This window comes from Notamacropus eugenii, chromosome 1 (genome assembly GCF_028372415.1).
Source record: "Notamacropus eugenii isolate mMacEug1 chromosome 1, mMacEug1.pri_v2, whole genome shotgun sequence".
NCBI lineage: Eukaryota > Metazoa > Chordata > Mammalia > Diprotodontia > Macropodidae > Notamacropus > Notamacropus eugenii.
The window spans coordinates 1,731,046-1,754,331 of record NC_092872.1 but is presented as its reverse complement, the minus strand read 5'-3'; the positions used below and the strand labels follow the sequence as shown (position 1 = coordinate 1,754,331).

The window sequence follows — 23,286 nt, the reverse complement described above, 5'->3', positions numbered from 1 at the left end:
ACTCTTCTACTCAACTTCGATTTTCCCATGGCTGCCACCTAATTCTTACTAAGCCAAGTTCAAACCTCTGCCTGACATCTGAAGTCCCATAATTTCACCCCCTGCTCCCCACCTCGCCTTTCCAGGCTCATATTGTTCTTTCCCATAGGAGTCTATGATCCAGGGAAACTGGACACCTTTCTGGCTAATCCCTTCTGCCTTTCACCCTGCTCCCGCCCATATACCCCAAGTTTGCCCTTCTCGGTCTTCTCTTAGGCTACTCCCTGTCCTTCACCCACTGGAGTTCTGTTCATCTTTTAATGTTCCCCCAGTGAGAATAATAAACTGAAGTTACACAAAAATCCCCAAAGTTACACAATTAACAGAGATTAGAAATGGAAAAAAAATGTAAAGGAAGGAGGTTTAGCAGTACAAGATCTTAAACTGTATTATTAGGCAATAATTATCAAAACTATCTAGCTAAGAAACAAAAAGGTGTAATGGTAATATAAAATTAATGGGGGAGAGGAGGATAAGAGTTGAAGATCTTCCCTGCCCATTAAAGGCCTCAATACTTTTTGTTAATTTCTACTAAGGCACTGGGTCAGAGGGTCCTGCCCTCCAGCTCTGAAAAGTGTAATATATACTCTGAGGTGAAATTTTGTTTTGGGGCTTAATTTTTGGAACAAGGTTTGTATGCCAGATGAGGCTCTGGGAAGCCACTAAGGAGCCCCCAACTTTGAAAACCCTCTCTCTCCAGTAACTACGTATGTATTGTCAGACAGTTGGACCTGTCTGTTGATCTGTGATGTATGTATTGCTTATGGTCAGACAGCTGGAAGCTGTCTGTTGATTTTTATTTCTCTGTATTTTCTCTGAAGTTCAGGGTGCTGACTTTTCTCCCTGAATTAAGTGAAAGATACATGTGCTTGATCAAAGTAGATTGTTGACCCCTCAAAAGTTTCTTTCCTTTTAGAAAAGCAGATCTAAGAATCTGTACAGCAGGCCTTCCTGCATATGTCAGGGTCCTTGCTGTTATAAAAGGTGGATCAGTGGAACAGAGTAGACACAGGATGCACAGCAGCAAATAATTATAGTAACCTTGTGTTTGACAAACGTAAAGTTTTAAGCCTTTGGGATAAGAATTCATTATTTGATAAAAACTATTGGGAAACTTGGAAAACTGTATAGGCACAGACTATTATCTTACACCATTTACCAAAATGAGGTCAAAACAGGCACATGACCTAGAGACAAAGGGAGATATCACCAAAAAAATTAAAAGAACATGGAACATATTACCTATCAGACTTAAGGATAGAAGAACAATTTATGAATAAACAAGAGATAGAGAGCATTATGAGGTGTAAAATGGATAATTTCATGTGTCAAGACCAGAAGGAAAACAGAAAACTGGGAAAACTTTTTTATACACAGTTTCTCAAATAAAGGTCTCATACCTCAAATATACAGAGAACTTCGTCAAATGTGCAAGACTGACAGTCATTCCCCAATTGGTAAGTGGTCAAAGGACATGAACAGGCAGTTTTTCAATTTAAAAAATCAAAACTATGGTCATATGAAAAAATGCTATGAATCATTACTGATTGAAGAAATGTAAATTAAAGCAACTTTGAGATATTATTTTAAACCTATCAGATTGTCTAAAAGGGGAAGGGGCTAGAAGGAGAAATGGAAAAATTGGGACACATTCACTGTTGGGTGGAACTGTGAACTGATTCAACCATTTTGGAGAGCAATCTGGGATTGTGCCCAAAGAGGTCTAAAACTATGCATACCTTCTGACCCAGCAATACCACTATTAGGTCTGTTTCCCAAGATGATTAGGGAAAAGAATTTAAAGTGTTTACAGCAATTTCCTTTGTGCTGTCAAAGAACTAGAAATTGAGGGGATGCCCATCAATTGGTGAATGGCTGAACAAGTTGTGGTATAGGATTGCAATGGAATACTACTGTGCTCTAAGAAATGATGAGCTGGTAGATTTTATGAAGAGTGAAATGAGCAGAAACAAGAGAACATTGTACACAATAACACCAATATTGTTCTAAGAACGACGAAGTAATTTGGAGTATTACAAATATGTTTGTCCTTCATTGCCAAAGAAGACCATGCCAGCAGAGAAATGATGACATGGCTTGCACTTGACTTTGTCTTGAGTGAGGGAGGGCTGTGCAGATCACCAGCCTCACTTCTCCCCCAGAGCCATCTGAATCCAGTGACCAGACATTCATCAGGATGACTGGAGATGACCCAGGATGAGGCAATTGGGGTTAAGTGACTTGCCCAAAGTCACACAGCTAGTGAGTGTCAAGTGTCTGAGGTGAGATTTGAACTCAGGTCCTCCTGACTCCTGCACTGGTGCTCTATCCACTGCACCACCTGGCTGCCCCAGTATTACAAATAAATGAACTTATAAAAGGATCTATGAACAAAGATGGTATCCACCTCCAGGGAAAGAACTGATAAACGGAAGTATGTATACACACACACACACACACACACACACACACACACATATACATACATATATATGTTTGTGTATAATAGTAGGCTTCTCTAGGGCAGGATGGGGAGGGAGGGAAGAAAAAAGTGCACAGCAGAGAACAAAAGAAAATTTAGAAGGAAGGCAGAAAAGCAGGGTAGCTTTGAAACTGATGTAAACAGTGTGAAATGGTAATTTATGGTTTTATACTGAATCCTCTTTTTATGTTGTGCTGTGTACATGGAAATATTCTTTTTTTCTTTCTGTATTTAAGTTCAAAATGAATAAAAAAACTAAAAAAAACAAAAAACCCAGATCTTAGGATTCCTTTTCAATCACATGAAAGAGAAATAAAAACTGAGGTTATTTGTGCCATCTCGGTTCATTCAATTAAATGAACAAATGTCTTACAATCCACGTAAGAGGAGACCCTAACATCAGCCTTTGCTAAATCCAAGCTCTGGCCTGATAACGGTCCCTGTATCTCCTCAAGCTCCTTAGTCCTGGTTCTATCCTACTCCCAATGGCTCCTAACTTCCTAGTCAAAACCTCTGAGCTGGCAAGCTGCTGTGGTCTCTGTATACTACCAACAAAGGTAAAGGAACAAACGAGAGGAAAAAAAAGGGGCAAATGGTTTTAGACTAGATAATCTCTAAGGCTTTTCAGGCTCTAAATCCTGTGATCCAGTGTCTCCTCCAATCCTGATCCTTTCCTGTTCTCTAGAACAAGAAATTGCCTTCTCTGTCCTTGTCATCTTTTCATTTTATCGAATGCTTCCTTCTATTTTCATTAAAAATATAGTAACAACAAAAGGAAAACAATAACCTAAAATTCTCTGCATGTTTAAATCCTCTTGCTTCCTTTCCAGAATTGGGAAAATAGGCACATCTTCCCTTTCTTTATTATTCTTTCCATAAGAATGTGGATGTCACATATATTTTTGCAGCTCTCAGGTATAATGGGGCAGACCTCTAGAGGTGAGCTCACTTCACAGAGGTGGAGTCTTAAGGGCACCGCATTTCTACATCATGCTCCAGACACTCGCCAATTGTCTAACTTGTTCAGGAAGCATCGTCTTACTCAGAAAGGTCTTTTTTTGATGTTGCTTCTTTCTACTCCTCACTCACCTGGTGATGGGGAAAAAAAATGTGAAGAACTACCTTCTCTCTCACCCTGTCCCCACGCTTTCTTCTGCATGCTTTCTTCTTTCTTACTTCCAAATGGGGTAGGATTCTTACATTTTTGTATCAGTAAACATAGAAGTCAAATGTCTTTAGTTGCAACTCACCACTTTTGAAGGAAGTTTCTGAAAAAGCTCACTTATGAGACGTCCTGATGGGTTCGTAGCTATGGCTATGGCTTCCAGAAGCTGCTCAAGGATCTCCTTCAGGTAACTTGGAGAAGACTGGCAGAGACAATCAAAATGAAAGTGACTTTGTGAGTGCTGAGAAATCTAAAATTTGGAGCACTCTGTAGTTACTAAAAATATACGTCTAATTCATGGCGAATTCTACAATACAAAACATACAAATTTTTATGCATGTTTAGAGAATACACTGCAGGACTGTTATACTCACATTCTGTCAGGTAAAACCTTATAAATGAAACTATCTTGTTACCAAAATCTTTCATTGCTTTAGTAAATAAGTCCTCTGCCTCATATTTAAAACAGATCTACCTTTTATTAAATTCCGTTCCAAGATAAAAGGAAATGCATACTCTGAAGGAATGAAAGCCTAGAAGAATTAAACCTTCATGACAATCTGTTCCTTTACTATCTATTGTTTATGAATCAAAGATAGTTGTGAATCCTGAATGCTAAGAAGAATTCACTCCCAAATCTATTCTCAAAACTGGTAATAGGACTTTCTCCTTTTCATCTTACGTCTCGGCATTCTGATCGTTACCTGCATTTACCACAAGTCTGGAGTTTGTCAGTAAAAAAGAAATGAAATGTATGAAGTGCCTACTAGTTCCAGGTCCTGTGCTACACACTGGGGACACAAAAAGCAGCAGAAGACAGCCCCTGTCCCAAAGGAGCCCACAACCTAATGGGGGAGACAACAAGCAAATACCTACGAAGAAGCTCTCTGTCTCTCTAAACAGATCACACAATAAACAGGAAATGAGAAGGAAAGCACTAGAATTAAGACGGGTTGGGAAAGTCTTCCTGCAGAAGGTAATAACAATGATGATGGCAGCTAACACGGACAGTAGTTTAATTACGATGAGCCAGGCACTGGCTAAGCGGTTTATAATGATTATTTCATCTGATCCTCATACCCATCCTGGGAGGGAAGTGCTATTATTATGCCCATTTTACAGATTAGAAAGCAGAGGGATTTCCCCAGGGTCACACAACTAAGCATGGGAGGCTGGCTTTGAGCTCGGGTCTTCCTGACTCCTGGCCTGGTGCTCAGTATATTCTGGTTATCACGACCAAGGCAGCGGATGAAAGCGTACTAGCAAATTTATACGCTCTCCTTCTGTGTAGTCTTCTCCTCCCAAAGCTGACTGGCCGCACAGGAGCTTCTAACATGATTAAGCCTTTCAGCACAGGATCCAACTGGCTCCTGTGCACTGAAGCCCTCTTAGATGTACCTCACCCACGTCTACCTCCGACTCCATTTAAACAGAAAGCAAAACAGAACTACCTGTGTACCATGTTAACCTGAATGTATAGATCATTTCTTTCCATCCCCTCCATCTGGCTTGTATAAAGCCTGAGTACAGCCTATAATTGGTATGTTGAGTGTAGCTATTACTCTCTCCTGTGTAGTAGGATATTATTTTCTGTGTATTTTTCCCCTTTCCAAGAGATCTAATTTAGGTAGATGCTGCCTGTATTTGGGGGCAGGCCCCTAGCCTTAAGGAAACTGCTAAATTTTACTGGGGGATGAGAGATGTGCACAGATAAGAAAAGACAGGGAATTTCAGGAGCACTAACAGCTGGGAGGATCAAGAAAGGCCTGGGCTGATCCTTGAAGAAAGTGAAGGATTCTGTAAGACAGAGGTAAAAGGAGGGTACATGTTAGGCACAGGCAAAGGAGACAAGAGATGCCAAGTTGTGTTCAGGAAAACGTTAAGTATCCGTTTTGGCTGGAATACAGATTGTGTGAAGAACAGAGAATATAACATGTCTAAGATTGGCAAATTTAGTGGGAGCCACAGAGCCACATGGCTTAAATGCTTGACACAATGGGAAGTCATTCAAGATTTCTGAGCAGGGTATTTGTTCTTGAATAAACTGTTCGGCTCCTGCTCACTTCACTCTGTATCAGCTCACACTCACCAAAATTTTCCACCATTGTCTTCTGCCATTTCTTACGGTACAATAATATTCCATTGCACACACATACCACAGCTTGTTCATTTGGTCCCCAGATGATGGGCACCCTCTTAGGTTCTACTTCTCTTTTTCCTGTGAGTCTCCCTGTTAGGACCAGGAAGTTTTTTGCTTGAAGTTATAATCTCCCTCGGATTATTTTCCCTCTTGACCTTTTTCCTTCTCTTATTCCCACTTGCTTCTTATTGAGTTTGATATATTTCTACACAAAACTTTTTGAGAAAGCGTATATTTATGTGTGCATGTTCAATTCTCCTTTCATTCAGGTAAAGGTAAGGCTCAACCAATGCTTGCTCCCCTCACCTTTTTCTCCATATTTGTATACTTGTCTTCTCATGCGTACAAATTATGAGAAACAGGAAGCTTCCTTACCTTATTTCTTTCATACTTCCTCTTTTTCTCTCCTTAGAACTCCTTACAAAAAAATCACCTATACCCCAATATCTCCTGTTTTTCATATTTACCTCCTTCAATAATCTTTGAAGACATTAATGGTTGTGAAGGGAAACTTCTTTATTTTCCCCTTATTAGAATGTTAGCAGAGCATCATTATATAGCCCCTTCTAACTGCTCAAATAAAATGACCTATCTAGGTTTCTCTTGACTTGTATTCGCATTTCAAAGTTCCTATTCAGCTCTGATCTTTTTATAACAAAGGCTATAAAGGCCTCTATTCCACTAGAAGTTTGTTGCTTTGCCCTAGGGTTATATTTGGCTTCTTTGTCATTTCTGGTCATCAGCTTTGATCTTTTGCCTTTTGGAATACTGCAGTCAAAGATCTTAACTTATTTTCGGTAGAAGCTGCCATGTGCTATGTTATCCTGAGCGCAGTTCCTTGGTACCTGGACTGCTTACTTCTGTATAAACTGCAGCATCTTTTCTTTGATGATGAAGTTCTGATTATGGATATGAATTCTTGCAACTTTTCCTTTCGGGATTTCTTTCAGGAGATGATCAATTCTTCCCACCTTCCCTTTGCCCTCTAGTTCTAATAGATTTAAGTAGTGTTCACTTATGATTTAAAATACGGTGTCTTGGCTTAAAAAAAAATCCTGGTATATTCATGGAGTCTGATAATTCTTCAATTATCTCTCCCTCTTTTGTTTTTTAGGCCAGGTGTTGTTGAGATCAGACTTCTTACAATTTCTTCTATTTTTTGATCTTTTGATTTTGCTTTAATAGTTTTTGCTGCCCCGTGAGATTAATGAGTTCTGTGCGGTCTCACTTAGCTTTCAGCTTGTCTATTACTCGGGTTAGGTTTTACCACGTTCTCTTCTAAGCTGTTTAAGCTATTTATTCTTCTTCCAATTCTTTCCTCCAGAGTTTTGATTTCACTTTTTATCTTCTGCTTCATTTCTTCTAGGTAATCATGTAGAAAATTTCTTTGTCCCTTTAGTTTCTGCATACAGTTCTTAGAAGTTATTTTCCTCTTCTTCGGGAAGACCTCTCCATTTATATTAATTTTTGACACTGGTCGCTGTCTTCTTTGAGTTATTCATCTCTCCAGTTCCAGTTCTGAAGGGAAGCTCTGTGCCAGGACAGGCTCGGACCCCTACTGCACTTCTGGCCCTATTTTGTCACCCCCCAGGTCACCTGAGTTCCTGCTCCTCAGGATCTTTGAGGTTTCCATGCAGTTTTTAGTCTTTCTCAGAACAGGGCAATAGGGACTGTGGAGCCCTAGGGTATCCTGGTCTGAGTCATGAGCTCCCACTAGTCACTGTTGCTCCATGGGCTTCTAAGGACTCTGCTCCGCGTTTATGCTCTCTGCTCCCAATGCCTCCAGACACAGAATCCAGCAGGCTTCAGGGGTCTCTGGCCCACTGAGAGGCCACTGGTTTGTTTGTCTGTGTTTGGGGACCCCTTTCCTATCACCTGTGAGCTAATGGCTGACTTTCTGTATGTTCTCATGTGGAAGAAGTTTCTTACTATAGTTTTTTGTTTCTTGATCATCATTCAATCTAGTGGAAATTCCCTATTTTTGCTGGAGTTAGGTGTGAGGGAGCTGGGCAGTCTGCCTTAGTTCAGGCAGCCACCCCAAGTCCAAGGGAAAAAACTTTCTAAAGGCGTATTAAAAGGTTATTGTGTTGAATGAACTTACAAATCTTATGTTCAAATGAGACAGATTTGCCCATCTACAGAGTAGCAACAACCAAGAAGTGAGCAAACAAGCAGTTTTGTGGGGTGCAGATGCTCCTGGATGGACCAAGGACAAAGACTGTACACAGTGCACAGGTGAGCTACTCTAAGCACATTTCCCTTCTTCAGGCGCTTCCCTAAGATGGACCTGGTGCGGCTCATGACATACTTTATCATTTGTGCATTTGCTCTAATATGTATCTATTTGCCTTAAGTAAATGGCTATTTTTAATTTTTAAATGGAGAGTCCCACAAGACAGGGCCTATTTTTGCTTTTTCTTTATGTCCCAGTGTGCTACACAGGGCATGGCATGGCACACATTAATAGATGCTTGCTGGCCAACACGGAGACCCGTGCCTTGAGAATGTCACTTTAGCAGATGCATTTAAGAGGAAGAGGCCAGAAACAGAGGATAATGGGAAGTGTATCCCAGGAGCCCATGTTAAAGATGATCATATCTAAACAAGGGTGGTGGTAAAAAGCAGAAGGAAGGGGATGGACAGCAGAGATATTATGGAGGCAGCACTGAGAAGCCTCAGCAACTAGTTAGTTATGAGGCTGGGGAGTGAAGGAGAGCAAAGTTATCAAGGGTGACTTATAACCTGATTAACTGGAAATAGGGAGAATTCCCTCATCAGAAAATGTCTGGGAGCAGGGAGGATAACGAATACTATTTAGGACAGGTTGAGTTTGAGATTAAGGGATACACAGGCTGAGATGCAGCTAGCAATGGATCAGGACAAGACATAGAGATTTTGAAGTAATTTACACAGATAACTGAAACTGTGGGATATGATTAGATTGTCAAGAAAAAGTATGCAGTGAGAAGATGGCCTAGAAAACTCCTTTTTTGGGAACCAAAAAGTAGAACCAAGAGAGCAATTTTATAGAAGCCAAGGGAGAAGAGAGATCTTAAGTTCTGCTAGTGCAATTTTATGTGTAGCACACTCATCTCAAGAAAGAACAGCTTAAAACATTTTTGGAAGATGGGGAAATATTCTATTTGGCTTCTCTGATGATTCTGTTGTAGAAGAGGGTTTCAAGTCATCTTAACAAAGGTCCCTTCCAGTGACCAATTAGAGAACCAAAGAATCTTAGGTTGGAGGGACCTCAGAAGCCATCCAGTTCAAACCATAGCTCACAGAAATATTCAACATATAAGAAAAATGGCCCTCCAATTAGGAGTGTCTCCTCTTCCCCTGGCTGTGCATTCCACTGGCTCTGGTGGTTAGGAAGCTTTTCCTAAATTCTGGTCTCAATTGGTTTCTTTGAAATTGCTGCCTCCTGAGCATGGTTCTGCCCTTTGGGGCAGGACAGAACATCTGATCCCTCCTCCGCATGACAGTTCTTCAAATACCTGAGAATAGCTCTCTTATTCCTGAGTTTTCTCTTCTCCAAGGTAATCGGCTCACCTTCAACTGTTCCAGTTCTCCTCCTCCGGATGTTATCGAGTTGTCAATTTCCTTCTTAAACTGTGGCCTCCAGAACTAAACACAGAATTCTAGATACGGTCTGACCAGGGCACAGACTGTGAAGTCATGCTCTACTTCTTTCTGGAAGCTCTATCTCAGCTGCCACATCACACTGCTGACTCCACTAAAACCCTGAGATCTTTTTCAGACAAAAAGCCAACCATCCTGTACTTAGGAAGCTGATTTATTTAACCCAACTGTAAGACTTTATATTTCTCTCCAGTGAATTTCATTTTATTAGATTCAGATTCTCAAGATCTGCGTTCTGTTATTCATCCCTTCTAGTAGAGCAGGCCTGCACAACATATGGCCTGCAAAAAATGTAGAGGATGTAAAAGAAAGCAAAGATGTAATGAGTGCTTTGTCTGTGCCCTGCTTAACCCACTTTTCAGTAGTCACTACTGTGCCATCATGTAACTTGGCGGATGGGTTGCCACTGTGCATTCTCTCCTGTTTGTCACATGGCCTGCAGCAACCAACTATGGTCAGTGTGTCTCAAAACCTACCTGCAATCTGAATAAGTTTAGCCTATTTTAATTCTGGCTCCTCCCTACTGCCCAGTTGTGCAGATCTTTAGGAAACTGTCAGGTGCAAACTTAAGAAGTCTGACGTGACTCTTTCCAAGTCAATAATACATTCAACAGGATACCCCACTTTACTTTCTCCACAAGAATGTATGAGATACTTCATCAAACACTTTGCTAAAGTCAAGGTAAACTCCAACTAGAGTATTCCTTTCTTCTATGTGAATGGTAACCCTTCTTGAAAAAAAAAACATAAGAATCAAGAGTCCTTAACAAACGTATCTAGTAAAGAAGACGTGACAGTCATGAACAGACAATCTGGCTGAGGAACCGATGAAGACTTCCTGGCTTTCTGTTGTGTCAGTCTCAAGTGACTAGTATGTGATTTGTCTTTGATCAGATTTTACAGTTGGTCTACACCTTATTCACACATAAAAAAAAATTCAGGAAAGCTGGATGAAGACAATTCTCACCTTTGGACATGCCTTCTGATGTAGGGCTAGCTGCACCCCCGTTTGGAGAGCATTATCAGGGGTAGTGAACCTGCAGCCTCAAGACCACATGAGGCCTTCTAGGTCCTTGAGCATGGCCTTTTTGACTGAGTCCAAGTTTTATAGAATGCTTTTATTAAGGGGATTTGTTCTCTGAAGTTTGGATTCAGTCAAAGGGCTGCAGGTTTCCCACCCTTGTCAGGTGTTTCTTTCACATGGGATGGAGACACTAAAAATGTCTCTGGCCATGTAGCTCCTATTACTCACTAGCAAATTTGTTGCTGAAATTTCAAAGGAGACCCTAGATGCTCATGGTATCACAACACCAAATATCCCCCTCAGAACTGCATGTCTTCTTGCATTAATGGTTCAGACTATTTACTTACTACTTCAGACACTGTTCCTTGATTGTCGTGCCCATCTTCCTCCTCCTCCTCCTCATCTGCATCTCCTTTCTGAACAAATTCATTCCTTGTGCGGAGGTACAAATCCCAGAGTTTGCAGGCAGCTTTAAATTCCGGAGAATCTGGCTGTGCACAAGCAAAACAACACACACACACAAATGACTTTGACAGTTACATTAAACACCTCCTGTATGCCCTACACAAACCATCATATTGACACAGTATTTCTAAAAGGTTAAATAAAGTCTCTGAAGTCAAATCCCTCGATTACAAAGTGAGCAATTCCTTTTTTTTTTTTTTTTTGGTGAAAAATTTATTTTTATTCTGAGCTTAAGTGTAAAACAGACATTTCCATATACAAAGAACAGGAAAGGATTATATATGAAACTCTGGATTTCTGTTATATACAGCTTGCTTTTCTCTTAAAATATGTAAGTTCAAACTGTAACTTTCAAAGCTGTCCTGCTTGTCTGTGTTTCCTTTTGACCTTTCTTCTGTTCCCTTCTTGGCACTTTTAAAAAAAATACTTCAATGACTTTTAAAATTTTTGTTAGCCCATCCTTGTCCTCTCTCTCTCACCTCCCACTACTGGGGAAAAAAAATGTCCTTGTAGCAGAAAAACAAAACATTCACTGGGCAATTCTTATTTGTTTAGTATAAGATAAAGAGCATTTTATGTGCCAATTTAAATTATAAAAGCTCTTTCCCACTTAAGTTATTCTGGTATCTTATATTTTCAATTTAAAGCAAGTGCTGAACATCAGAATATTAGCCTAAACTTAACACATATGAAGTTCAAAAACATCATTTAACAATCTCACTTATGTAGCACTCTATGCAATATATATTTACCAAAAAGGATGAAATAATTGTATGGAGATTTGTGGACAAAAATAAAGCTATACAGTTACCTGACAACTAAAATACTTTAAAAATCTTTAAAAGATTCTTCAGCTCAAATACTTAGATGTGTAAATGCACAGCCTCTTTATAGAGAGGTGACAATGAAAAATGTGCACTAGGTCTCCTTGGTCTACCTAAGGAACAAGACAAGATGTGCTGCTATAAAATAAACTCTAAGCTAATATGGATTTTTAAAGATTGTTGAACCAGATTATCTAAAGAGTTATTAAAGGTCAAAGTAATTAATGGATGAAAGGGTATTCTGGAAAAAAAAAGAAAGAAAAAACTGGAAGAACCTTAAGCTAGCTAACAAGGGTAAAAAGAGTAATAGATTCTTTAAGAAAGCTGGGTGCAGAAGTAGTAGGTCTGTACAGAATGAGAAATGTCATGTTTCATGAGACAAAAAAATGATGGAGTAATAAAATGACTTGGTTTACTTCTATTAAGATAAAAAGGAATGCACAGGCGTGTCTCCAGATCTTACTAAATGCTGAGCAAGGGCAAGCTTTCAAAACGGTGTTAATGATAATTTACAAAACCATTAGTGTCTTCTTCTCACAAGCTTAAAGCTGGCCACAGGGTCAAACAAATATGCAGAATTTTTGTTAACTTCATGGGTCTTGTCCTCTGCTTTCTCTACCCAATACTTTTGTCTGTGGGCCAGTCATATCTCCCTTTTGCAAGTCTTCCCTTCTTCCTTGGTGGCAGGATTAGTCAACAACAACAAAAAAGGAAATTTCAAAATCTATAAAACCTGAATAAGTTATGTTAGTTTTAGATTCAGTAGGCTTTTCCAAATATAGATCAATGAAACTTCTAAGTCTGAAGTTTGACATGGACAAAAGCCTAGTCAGGGGTGGGACCTAGATGCACATCAATCTAACTCCTCAGCTTCTGAAGGCTGATCTTCTTTTCCATCCAACCTATTCTGGTCTGGAATGGCTACAACCCAAAAGATCAGGCTTGTCAGGGATAAGTCTTATCTCTAAGAGGAAGGGGGCATATGTACACCTGGCATTAATTTGAGTACATTTGGCTCCATGATGGCATTTCCCGTATCCTTCTCTTTATTTCCTTTGTACAATACTTAGAAACTAGCCACTTGATATTAGCAGTTATAAAGAATGATCCTTCCCATTCATGATTTGCCCAAGAACTTGACTTAAAAATGGCAACTGAAGTTCTCCTTACACACCACTACTTGGGTTAATTATAAACGTGATAACCAATGCTTACAGATGATTGTAGAAGTACCTTCTAATTTTTAGAAAATCTGATTTACAAAAATACAGATTTACAAAACAGATAAATCAGAGGTTATTTGCCTTACCAAAAAATTCACTTCAAACTTCCTTTCAACTAGATATGGCCCAAAAGGCAACAATGGCACAGTGTAGAAAGGCCAGCCAGACTAAACGGGACATGCCAGCACTGGGGCCATGGGTGGGGGGTAATCACTTAATGCCTCAGTATCCTAGGTAATCCTTTAAGATTAAAAGTTGTAAAGGAGTATAGGGGAGGAGGGGGAGAGGAAGAGAAAGAAGTTGATCTAGTATCCTCAAACATTTGCTTACAGACCAAAAACTTGAGAATAAAAATAGAAAAGTTTAAAGCCGAGGTGTCCAGAGTCACTGTCCACTTAAGACCAATTCAAAATCAATCGTCTCAAATTATGATGGCAATCAGTGAGAACATACCACTTGAATAGCACTTAATGTGTAAAAAACAAAGCTATGCAAAAACGTTACACCTATACTGTTCTTCAAATCACAAGTGTAAAATGTGGGTAGACCCACATAGCCAAAATAGTCTTTTATACAGGTGGGACTATTATCCTTCTTAGTGGAAGAAATCCATCTTGGCTTTCATAAGGCGATGTCAATTCAGACTTTCAAAAACTGCTGCTTTCTCACCTTGTAATAGGCCTTGGCGTTGTTAAAGAGCAGCTGAAAATCCGCAGTCAGCAGGTTAACATCGTCGTACTCTTCCATCTTTAGTTTCTGTTGAATCTTCATCAAGTCGATGGGCTGAGAAACCACTTCGTAATAATCTGGCTGATTTCTGTCATAATTCATAAGTGTTACATGAACAAATTAACCCAAAACCCACAAGTGAAAACATCCTTCTGAACATTTCCTAAGGTAACCGTGAACAGCAATTTAAACAAAAAATGTGTAACTAGATTTATCTACTTCAAATAAAAGACAACAGAAAAAATACCAACTTTCAGGCCTCCCAGACCACTAGTGACACCTTAAAGAACACAGTGTCCTCTCACAGCCTTTCACAGACGAGGTCAGCTCATCACTCATCTCCCCTTCTAGGAAAACAAGAGGCCAAGCTGGCAAGTGTGGGGGAAAAGGTTGACTTCTAACCCTATCTTTAGTTCACGACGGCAGGACTTTTCTACTGTCAAACATCCTTCCTTGAGGGCTTACAACGTGTATGACATTGTGTTGGAGCTCTGAAGAAAGACACAAAGGACTAGGTAGGTGCTTGCTGTTAGGGAGCTTGTCTAGTCTAACAAGGAACAACTCAGGTGAAAAACCAAACAAATACAGACTAATTATGGAGATACATACATAATACATATAATACATATTATACGTATGTATGCGTACATGGATATATAAGTACACACACATTCCTATGGAAACAAATGAAATTTTGTATAACATTATTTGTGTAAATGGGGCAATTAGAACGCTCAGAAATAGATTGGGGAAAAATTTAAGAACAAAAAAAGTCACACTGGTTCAGCCAAGTGCTTGCACTGTCTGACAATGGCACTTCTCATGCAGTCATGACTCTCTATGAGTCTATTTATTTTTTTAAATTTATTTTTATTTTGAACTTAACAAACACTCTGAAAATGGACACTCTCATATATGTAGAACAGAAAATGAGTATTGTACATGACACTGCCAATCTCTATTATGTATACTCATTTACTTTTTAAGTATAAAAATAAGTTCAACTTGCAGTTTGCAAAGCTGTGCTGCTTGTCTCTGCTTCTTTGTTGTGCACTTTTAAACAAGATGTCTCATTGACTTTTAGGGTTTTTTGCTACTCTATTTCCAACCCATCTTCCCTTCTCATCCTCCTCCAATGGAGTAGGGGGAACAACAAAGAAAAACAAACCCTTTCTAACAAATAGGTATAGTCAAGCAAGACAAATGTGCACACCACATATTATGAGGTCTACTTCAAAGCCTGAGGGATGTATTTCAACATCTGTAATATATTCCTTTTGAATTCATATTCTCCCATTTTTCTAAGCCCTCTTTCATTCAATTAGGAGGGCTGGATCTCTGAGGAAGAGCCTCAGGTGCCTGAAAACAGAAGAATTGGTACCAAGACTCTGCTGTTACTCTGCCAAGTATTCTGAACTGGTAGCTTGAGGAAGTTAGTCTCAGGAATTTTCACAAAATTTGTACACAAATGAGATCCTACGAAGTACATACTATATTAAAAACACAACACCAGTCAACTTAGAGCTGGAGGACTTACGTTCAAAGTCTCCTCTGCTCCTAACAATATGTGTAGTGCTATGTAAACTACTTCTGTCTCTGAGCTTTATTTCCCTATTTGTAAAACTAGGAGTTTGGAGAAGCTGATGCCTAACGTCACATCCATCTCTAACAGTTGCTAATTTCATGGTATTACTTGTAATCTCATGGTGCTTGGCTTTCTGGAAGGAGGATTTTTGAACAGAGCTCACAGAAGCACTTCCAGTTGGGATTTAAAGGGTCAGAGATAAAGCAAGCCAGTCACATTTGGAAGACTGTACAGGGAATCCCTTACATATAGCACAAAGCATAGGGACAAGTCATGAGGAGTGAGCATAGTGTCTTACACATGGCAGACAGTGAAAGTTTGATAAACGGACTTTTACTGAGAGGCAGTGTGGTGTAATAGGGTACAGGGCGCTAGACTTGGAGGAAGCAAGACCTGAATTCAAATCCTGCTTTAAACACTAAAATGGGTGATCCTGGCCAAGTTATTTAATTTCTTTGTGATTGGTTTCTTCACCTGCAAAACAATGGAGTTGGGTTCAATGGGATCTAAGGTGTTTTCCAGTTCTAAATCTATAATTCTACGAATTGAATGAGGGAAGTTAGACAAAAAATGTAGAAGTGCCATCCTCTTGCCTCTCTGCCACTTTTAGGCTGTCCACATCTTTGTTCTAGGCTACAGTCTTGTTTCGAGATGTGCTTTCCTAACCTGGAAATAACTTTCATGAACTGATGCTGAGTGAGGGGAGCAGAACCAGGAGAACACTGTACACAGCAACATTGTGCATGACAAACTCTGATATAGACTTAGCTCTTCTTAGCAATGCAAGGACCTAAAACAACTTCAAAAGACCCATGATGAAAATGCTGTCTGCATCCAGAGAAAGGACTTTGGAGTCTGAATGCAGATTGAAGCATATTATTTTTTTCTTTCTTGCGGTTTTTCTCTTTTGTTCTGATTCTTCTTTCACAATATGACTCATGTGGAAATATGTTTAACATGACTGTACATGTATAACCTATATCAGACTGCTTGCTGTCTTGGGGAGGGACTGAGGGAGAAAAATTTGAAACTCAAAATGTTCCAAAAATGAATGCTGAAAACTATTTTTATATGTAATTGGAAAAAAATACTACCAAGGAAAAATGTGCTTTCCTGTTTCCTTGACAAATGAACTATTTGGAATCATTTCTCCACGAAACAAAGTAGCAAACATTTTAAACACAGGACAGCAACGTATTTGCTCCATCAAAACTACCCTTGTTTTTACCTTCTTTTTGGTGCTCTGATAAAGAGTTCACACAGGAGCCTGCCCTGCTCATCTTTGTAGTCTCTTATGGTGTTGTAGAGTTCATGGCACACAGCAATCTAAGAGAAAAAGAAAGAATGAAAACAATCAAATAAGAGTATGGAGCTGTGAGGGCAAGGGAAATATCTAGTCCTTTTCAATAGAAAGTTATTAAAGTTGAAGAGGCCATGAGGAAGGGCAAAAACCAGATGGACTCCTAGGAAAAGACTTTATGGCCCAAGGAAGTTTAAGTCTGAAACATGTTTTTAATACTTTTATTTATTTTTGGAAAGATTTCTTTTGGTAAGACTTCTAAATATATCCCATAATGGGCAGTAAGCTATATATTAAGAATCTTCACTAGTTAACAAGACTTCAAAAATACAGTCCAAGTCTTCTGAGTGAATATATATACACACACACACACATATATATGCATTTCAAAAGGCGGGGAAAAGCTCATAAATCAGTAAACTCCTAATAAAAAAGAAAGTGAAGGAATATCTCCTGAGAACACCAAGCAAGGTGGGGAAAAATTAGTCCTTAAGCCTTAACCTTCTCTACTATTCAAAGAGATACAAAGAAATCATTGAAAATGAAATTGGTTAAGAATGTCTGACCAACAGATTTATGGAGAATGGAGAAATTTTTGACTAAACAAGAGATAGAAAACATTATGAAGTGCAAAATGGATAACTTTGATTATGTTAAATTGAAAAGTTTTTGCACAAACAAACCCAATGCAACCAAGATTAGGAGGGAAGCAGAAAACTGGGAAAGCATTTTTGCAACTAGTGTCTGTGATGAAGGCCTCATTTCTAAAATATATAGAGAACTGAGTCAAATGTACAAGAATGCAAGTCATTCCCCAATTGATAAATGGTCAAAGGATATGAACAGGCAGCTTTCAGAGGAAGAAATTAAAGCTATCTGTAGCCATATGAAAAAATGCTCTAAATCACTATTGATTAGAGAGACGCAAATCAAAACAACTCTGAGGTACCACATCACACCTATCAGATTGGCTAACATGACAAATAGGATGATGATAAATGCTGGAGAAGATGTAGAAGAGTTGGAACACTAATTCATTGTTGGTGAAGCTGTGAGCTGATCCAACCATTCTGGAGAGCAATTTGGAACTATGCCCAAAGGGCTAGAAAAATGTACATACCCTTTGATCCAGCAATATTGCTTCTAGGACTATATCCCCAAGAGATCATAAAAATGGGAAAGGGTCCCACATGTACAAAAATATTTATAGCAGCTCTCTTTGTGGAGGCCAAAAACTGGAAATCAAGGGGATGTCCATCAACTGGGAATGGCTGAACAAGTTGAGGTATATGAACATAATGGAATACTATTGTGCTATAAGAAATGATGGAGGACCTACATGAGTTGATGCTGAGTGAAAGGAGCAGAACCAGGAGAACTCTGTACACAGCAACAACCACAGTGTGTGAGGATTATTTCTGGTAGACTTAGAACTTCACTGCAATGCAAGGACTTAAAATATTCCCAATGGTCTATTAAGGCAAAATGCCTTCCACATCCAGAGAAAGAATTATGGAATTGGATCGCGGAATGAAGCAGACCACTTTCTACTGTATTATGTTTTGTTTTATGGTTTCTCCCACTCATTTTAATTCTTCTATTCAACATGACTATGCTGAAATTGTATTTAATAGGAACGTATGTGTAGAACCTATTTAAGATTGCAAACTGCCTCAGGGAGGCAGTGGGGAGGGAGCAGAGAAAGATGGAGAGGGAAAAAAATAATCTAAGACATATGGAGGTGATTACAGAATGTTGAAAACAAATAAAATAATTATTAAAAAAGAATGTCTGACCAAGGTTACTTACTGGATCTACAGTTGGGAGATTAGAAAGCCGTCTCCTTTTCCTGCTTGGCCCTGGCGTTGGTACAGAGTGGTGACCATCCTCAAAATCCCCACTGATGCTGCTGGAAGGAGATGTAGCCCTTCGTCTCTTGGAGCCCATTGAATCCAACTTCTTCTATAATAAAACAATTAGTAATGTTCTTATATTTAAATTGAGGACTTGGGAGCAAAGTCCTCTGGGGACCACTTGCTACCAAGCTTTTGATTCATTTAAGGCACATCATTGTAGTTGTAAAAAGTTTAGCAACACTCAAGTCATTTCAGTGCAAGGTGCTGGGCTATATGACTGAAAAGCTTCATTGCAAGAACAATGCTTTTAATTAAAGGCAACCTTCAGCTGCACATCAACTGCAGTGGGGCAGATACAGTAAAAGCTCATTAAGCTGGACTGATTCAACCAAGGCTAAGCTAAACCTTAGGCAAATGAACAGCACATCCATGACTACAGAGGACTAGGGAATATTTTGTCTACTTATTCTCAAATCCTTTAGCAACATTTACGTATTGTTCATTCAGGCAGGATCCACAGAAGTGCAGTTTGGCTTGCTCTTATTCATAGCTGGAACTATCAAAACTGTACCTCTTTAAAAAGTCTATAATTCAGACTGCCCTTCCTCACTGAGACCAAATTAGTAAGGTTTTACTGTATTCATGCATTCTGGAACTAAAGATTAAGGATCACTTGGCAGGAGGGTGAAACCCAGGAATACAACGCTTAGTCTACAGTGAGGAGTCCAGCACCGTGCAGCAGCCTTCCAAAAGATTTTAAAACCATTGTTCTCCTAGGAGATTAAAGATGGAGGCAACAATGTATCAAGAATGAAAGAGCAGATGGGCGGCCCAAGATGTTCAGAGGTGGCCTCTAGAATGTTCAGTGAAGGATTTATGGGGAGACATGGATAGGAATCACGTAGGATGAGACACAGGTATGGGACAGGTAGGTGGAGGGAATGGACACACATCTAGGCATCTCTCCCTATTATTTCCTTCTCTCTAAATAAAGTCAAACAAATGTTTCCACTGGTAACATTATCATGGTGCCAAAGCCATTATGGATAATATCTAGAAGGGAGGTATTATAAACTGTTCCTGAGATTCTAGAACACAAATACAGATCATGTTAAGAACAACTACGACTTGGTTGCTTAAAACAAAAGTCAATTGCTTATGAATCAAACAAAAGGCAGTGACATCTAGTCATGAACAGTTGAAGGTCAGTAACAGCTTGGTTGTTTTGGAGGCAGAAAACACCCTACTCTCAATATAAAACACTCTCCAAGACAACTAAGTCGTATGGCCCGCATTTAAACGGTAAACCATGCAGAGATTGTCTCAACTCCAAATTCCTCCTGATAACTGTATTCTTTTGCTATTTGCCTGCTGATGAGACTTTTACAGCCAGCAGCGTGCCCACCTAGAGCAATCTTCCAAAAGACCAAAGTACAAATGCTGTATTTCACAAATGTGTTACGTTATTATTGGTATTTATTAGGAAGTGAAAATATATTGGTCTTTTTTGACGTTAGGCCTTAGGAATGACCTTTGAGGGTCAACAGGTTTTATCAACTGTTTAATAACGGAAAATTCTAGTTAATGTTCATACTTGTAACAAATAACATGGTCATTTATTGTAATTTTTCACTCGACAGAAGAAACAGCATTTGAATTTCTACTTAACTTTCAGGGCTGTTGCTAGATACTCGTCTCTACCATGGGAGTTGTAATTACTAACTGCATCTCTGCTAAAGACAGATGAGACTGACAAATTTAAAAGGGGGGTGGAGGGAGGAAGTATTTCATATTTGCTTATTTAACTTAATTGGAAGATCCCAGTATCAACTGAGATTCCAAGGACCCTGCTCTAAAACTAAAGATTCTAGACCACTTATTCACGTTCCATTTTCCTGTGAAACTAGGAAAAGTCAGAACATAAGGAGAAACACCCTGGCTGCCAATAACATTGGGGAAAAGTGCTGTTAAAGTTTCTGCCAGGCTATAAGCCAAGCCTTCTACTGGGTTCTTATAGGGGCAGAAACAAATGATCAACTGAGGAAAATGGGGGATTCTCACAACTCTCCCCTGGAAGAATGTCTACACTTTGAGTTTTTAATGTTTATCTACTCAAAGTGATTTGTAAAGGTATTTTTTAAAAAATGACCCAATAGTACTGGTTCCTGTATAAACAGGTCTACGGTTAGGTGTGGAATGTTTAAATGGGGTAAAAGGTATTTCATATAAATAGGTCAGGAATATGAAGTTTAAAAAAATCGGATAAACTTTCAATATATCATAAAAATAATGAAATACTCTTGATGCAATCCAAAAACAGCAATCCCAGGAGTCCGATGAAGAGAAGAAAGGGCTCCTTAAAGGGTCGGCCCAAAGCCAGCAGTGAAGGGCGAGCAGGGGAAGACAGGAGAAAGGAAGCGGGTGGGTAAAGGACCAGAGATTTACCAGATTTACCAGAGTACAACCAGCGCCTCGAAAAGCCAGTCTCCTCATTGTGTCTGAAGGCCAGGGCAAGCTAGTGGGAGAAGGCAGAGCTTTACAAGCGCTGAGTCGGCAGAGCTGTTACTAGGCTCAGAACTGAAAAAGAACAGACAGAAAAGGGAAAATAAAAAGGAAGGGTCAGAGGAAGTAAAAGGAGCGAGAACAGACAGCAAGCACTGAAGCAGAACTGCTGAAGAGGGATGCCACGGAGAGCTGCACAAAGGAACACTAGTTAACACCTAGGGAACCGATTCCTGCCAAAAGGTTTCTTCACAGAGTAACGAGAAATCTTCAGTCACCGAGAGGTGCTTGGATCAACTTCGTTTCTTTAACCAACTGTCCGGCTACGGTTTTTAGGACATAACTAGGTAAGTCTATAGAAAATATGACTTGAGGCCTAAGTTTTAAAATACGGGGGGAAAGCCACTTGAGGACAACCTCCAAACTTCTACTTTCTGAGAGTACTTTCTGTAGGCACCTTCAAAAACCAGGAGTGTCCACGAAAAAGTACGTTTCTTGTTTAAAAAGTGGCTATTTACTTATGCAGCTTAAGAAAATGTGGAACCCTTCGCGGGTGCTGTTCCCACGGTGCCAAAGGGCAGTTTCTGGAGCTCGGTTCTGGACGTCCAAAAAGCCCGGGCCGCGGCCAGGAACTTGGGGGCTAAGAGGGAAGCGGGGTGCCGCCTGCCTGAGGGCCGGGCACCCCGGGGCGGGGGCCGGGGCGGGGGCAGGGGCAGGGGGCAGCGAGCCCGGGGCGGGGGGCAGGGGGCAGGGGGCAGGGGCCGGGGCAGCGAGCCCGGGGCGGGGGCAGCGAGCCCGGGGCGGGGGCCGGGGCCCGGAGCAGCGAGCCCGGGGCGGGGGGCAGGGGGCAGGGGCCCGGGGCAGCGAGCCCGGGGCGGGGGCCGGAGCCCGGGGCAGAGAGCCCGGGGCGGCCCAGCAGCCTGGGCACTCTCGCACTCGCCTGCACCGCTCCCACCACCGCAGCCCCCTCAGAGGCAGCAGCTCTACTTTAGACCCCTCAGAGCCCCTCCGCACACACCGCGCACCCCTCCGCACACAAGCACTTTCTTCACAAAACGAACCTCAAGATCGCGCCGACACCCTGCGGAGTCAGCCCGCGGGATTCCCAAGGGGACCCACGCAAGACAACCTGCCCCCCGGGGGCCCAGGCCCCGGTGCAGCGCGGGGCACCAAGCTGGACCGGGACGAGGCCTGGACCCCGCAGATGGAGGCCCCTCACCGTCCCGCACCTCTCGAGTCCCCCCGTCCCCCCGCAGCGCCCCTCCTTCCAACATCTTTCACCAGACCCCGCCGCGCGGGAAGCTCTGGGTTCAAATCCCGGGCGCCCTCCCGGACGCTCCCAGCACGGAGCCGGCCCTTCCCCTTAAAGCATTCTGGGGAGAGGACGGAGCAGCTCATTTCTGGGGATGCCGCAGGAGGGTCCCCCGCCGGGAAGCAGAGCTGGGGGGACACGGGACGCGGGAGGCGCCCCCCGCCCAGACCCCAGCCCGGCCCAGCCGCTCAGCAGGGGGGAGTCTCCGCCGCCGGTGGCGGGCTCTTTGGAACTCTCAACTTTCGCACCATTTGAGCTGCCTCGGTCCGGCCGGGTCCGGGGGGGCGGGGGGCTCCCCAGCCCCGGGATCCCCCCGGTGACATCCGGAGCGCCGGGGCCCCGAGGGCCCGGCCGGGCGGGACTCGTCCCCATTTCACAGAACCAGAAGCTGGAGGCGCCGGAGCCCGAGAGGGGGGCGTCGGGAAGAGTTAGGAAACTCAGGAATCTCGGGGGAAGGCGGGAAGGGGGCCCTCCCGAAGAGGGGGACCCCGAACCCGGCGGGGGTGGGGGAGGGGGGCCCTGTCCTCGGCGGGGCGCCTCGCAGGGCCGGGGGAGCGGGCGGCGGCGGGCGGCCCCCCGGCTTCGGCCGGGCTCCCCGTCCCCGGGGCCGCCACACAAAGGGGCCCGTCCGGGCGGCCGCGGCCTCCTCGGCGGCCGCCGCTTCCCCGGAGCCCCGGCCTTACCCAGCTGCTCCGCCGCCTGCAGCCCCTGCCGCGGTCCCCGACCGCCGGCGCCGCGCCCCGTCCCGTGGCCGCCACGGCTAGGCTGGCGCTGCCGCTGCTCGGCCCGCTCCTGCTCTCAGACCCTCTCGGCTCGGCTCCGACTCCCTCCTGGTGCCGCCGCCGCCGCCGCCGCAAAGCCAGCCGCACGGCCGCCAAGCGAGACCGGCCCCGCGCGACCGTGCGCGTGCGCGCGCCCTGGGGTGAGGGGGCAGGGCCGCGCCGGAGGGAGCGAAGGGCGCGGGGGCGCGAGCGCGAGCCCGGCCGGGTTCTGGCGCG

At 42.3% G+C, this 23,286-nt stretch overlaps 1 protein-coding gene across 47 annotated transcripts in view; it reads right to left on the bottom strand.

Annotated features, from left to right (window-relative positions):
• PBRM1 (polybromo 1) overlaps nucleotides 1–23,174 on the bottom strand; it is a 123,532-nt gene extending 100,358 nt beyond the window's left edge. For 21 of the 47 annotated variants that reach the window (XM_072650005.1, XM_072649948.1, XM_072649974.1 and 18 more), the window contains exons 1-7: nucleotides 22,972–23,142; nucleotides 20,920–21,051; nucleotides 18,428–18,580; nucleotides 16,547–16,644; nucleotides 13,674–13,821; nucleotides 10,840–10,983; nucleotides 3,772–3,888 (exon numbers count right to left, since the gene is read on the bottom strand). In XM_072650005.1, coding sequence (XP_072506106.1) covers nucleotides 3,772–3,888; nucleotides 10,840–10,983; nucleotides 13,674–13,821; nucleotides 16,547–16,644; nucleotides 18,428–18,580; nucleotides 20,920–20,967 — 708 coding nt within the window. In that variant the 5' untranslated portion in view covers nucleotides 20,968–21,051; nucleotides 22,972–23,142. Of the gene's footprint in view, nucleotides 1–3,771; nucleotides 3,889–10,839; nucleotides 10,984–13,673; nucleotides 13,822–16,546; nucleotides 16,645–18,427; nucleotides 18,581–20,919; nucleotides 21,052–22,971 lie in introns of all 47 variants that reach the window. The other 26 variants (XM_072649953.1, XM_072649977.1, XM_072649980.1 and 23 more) reach the window with 12 other exon arrangements.
• Between the last annotated feature and the right edge of the window lie 112 nt (nucleotides 23,175–23,286).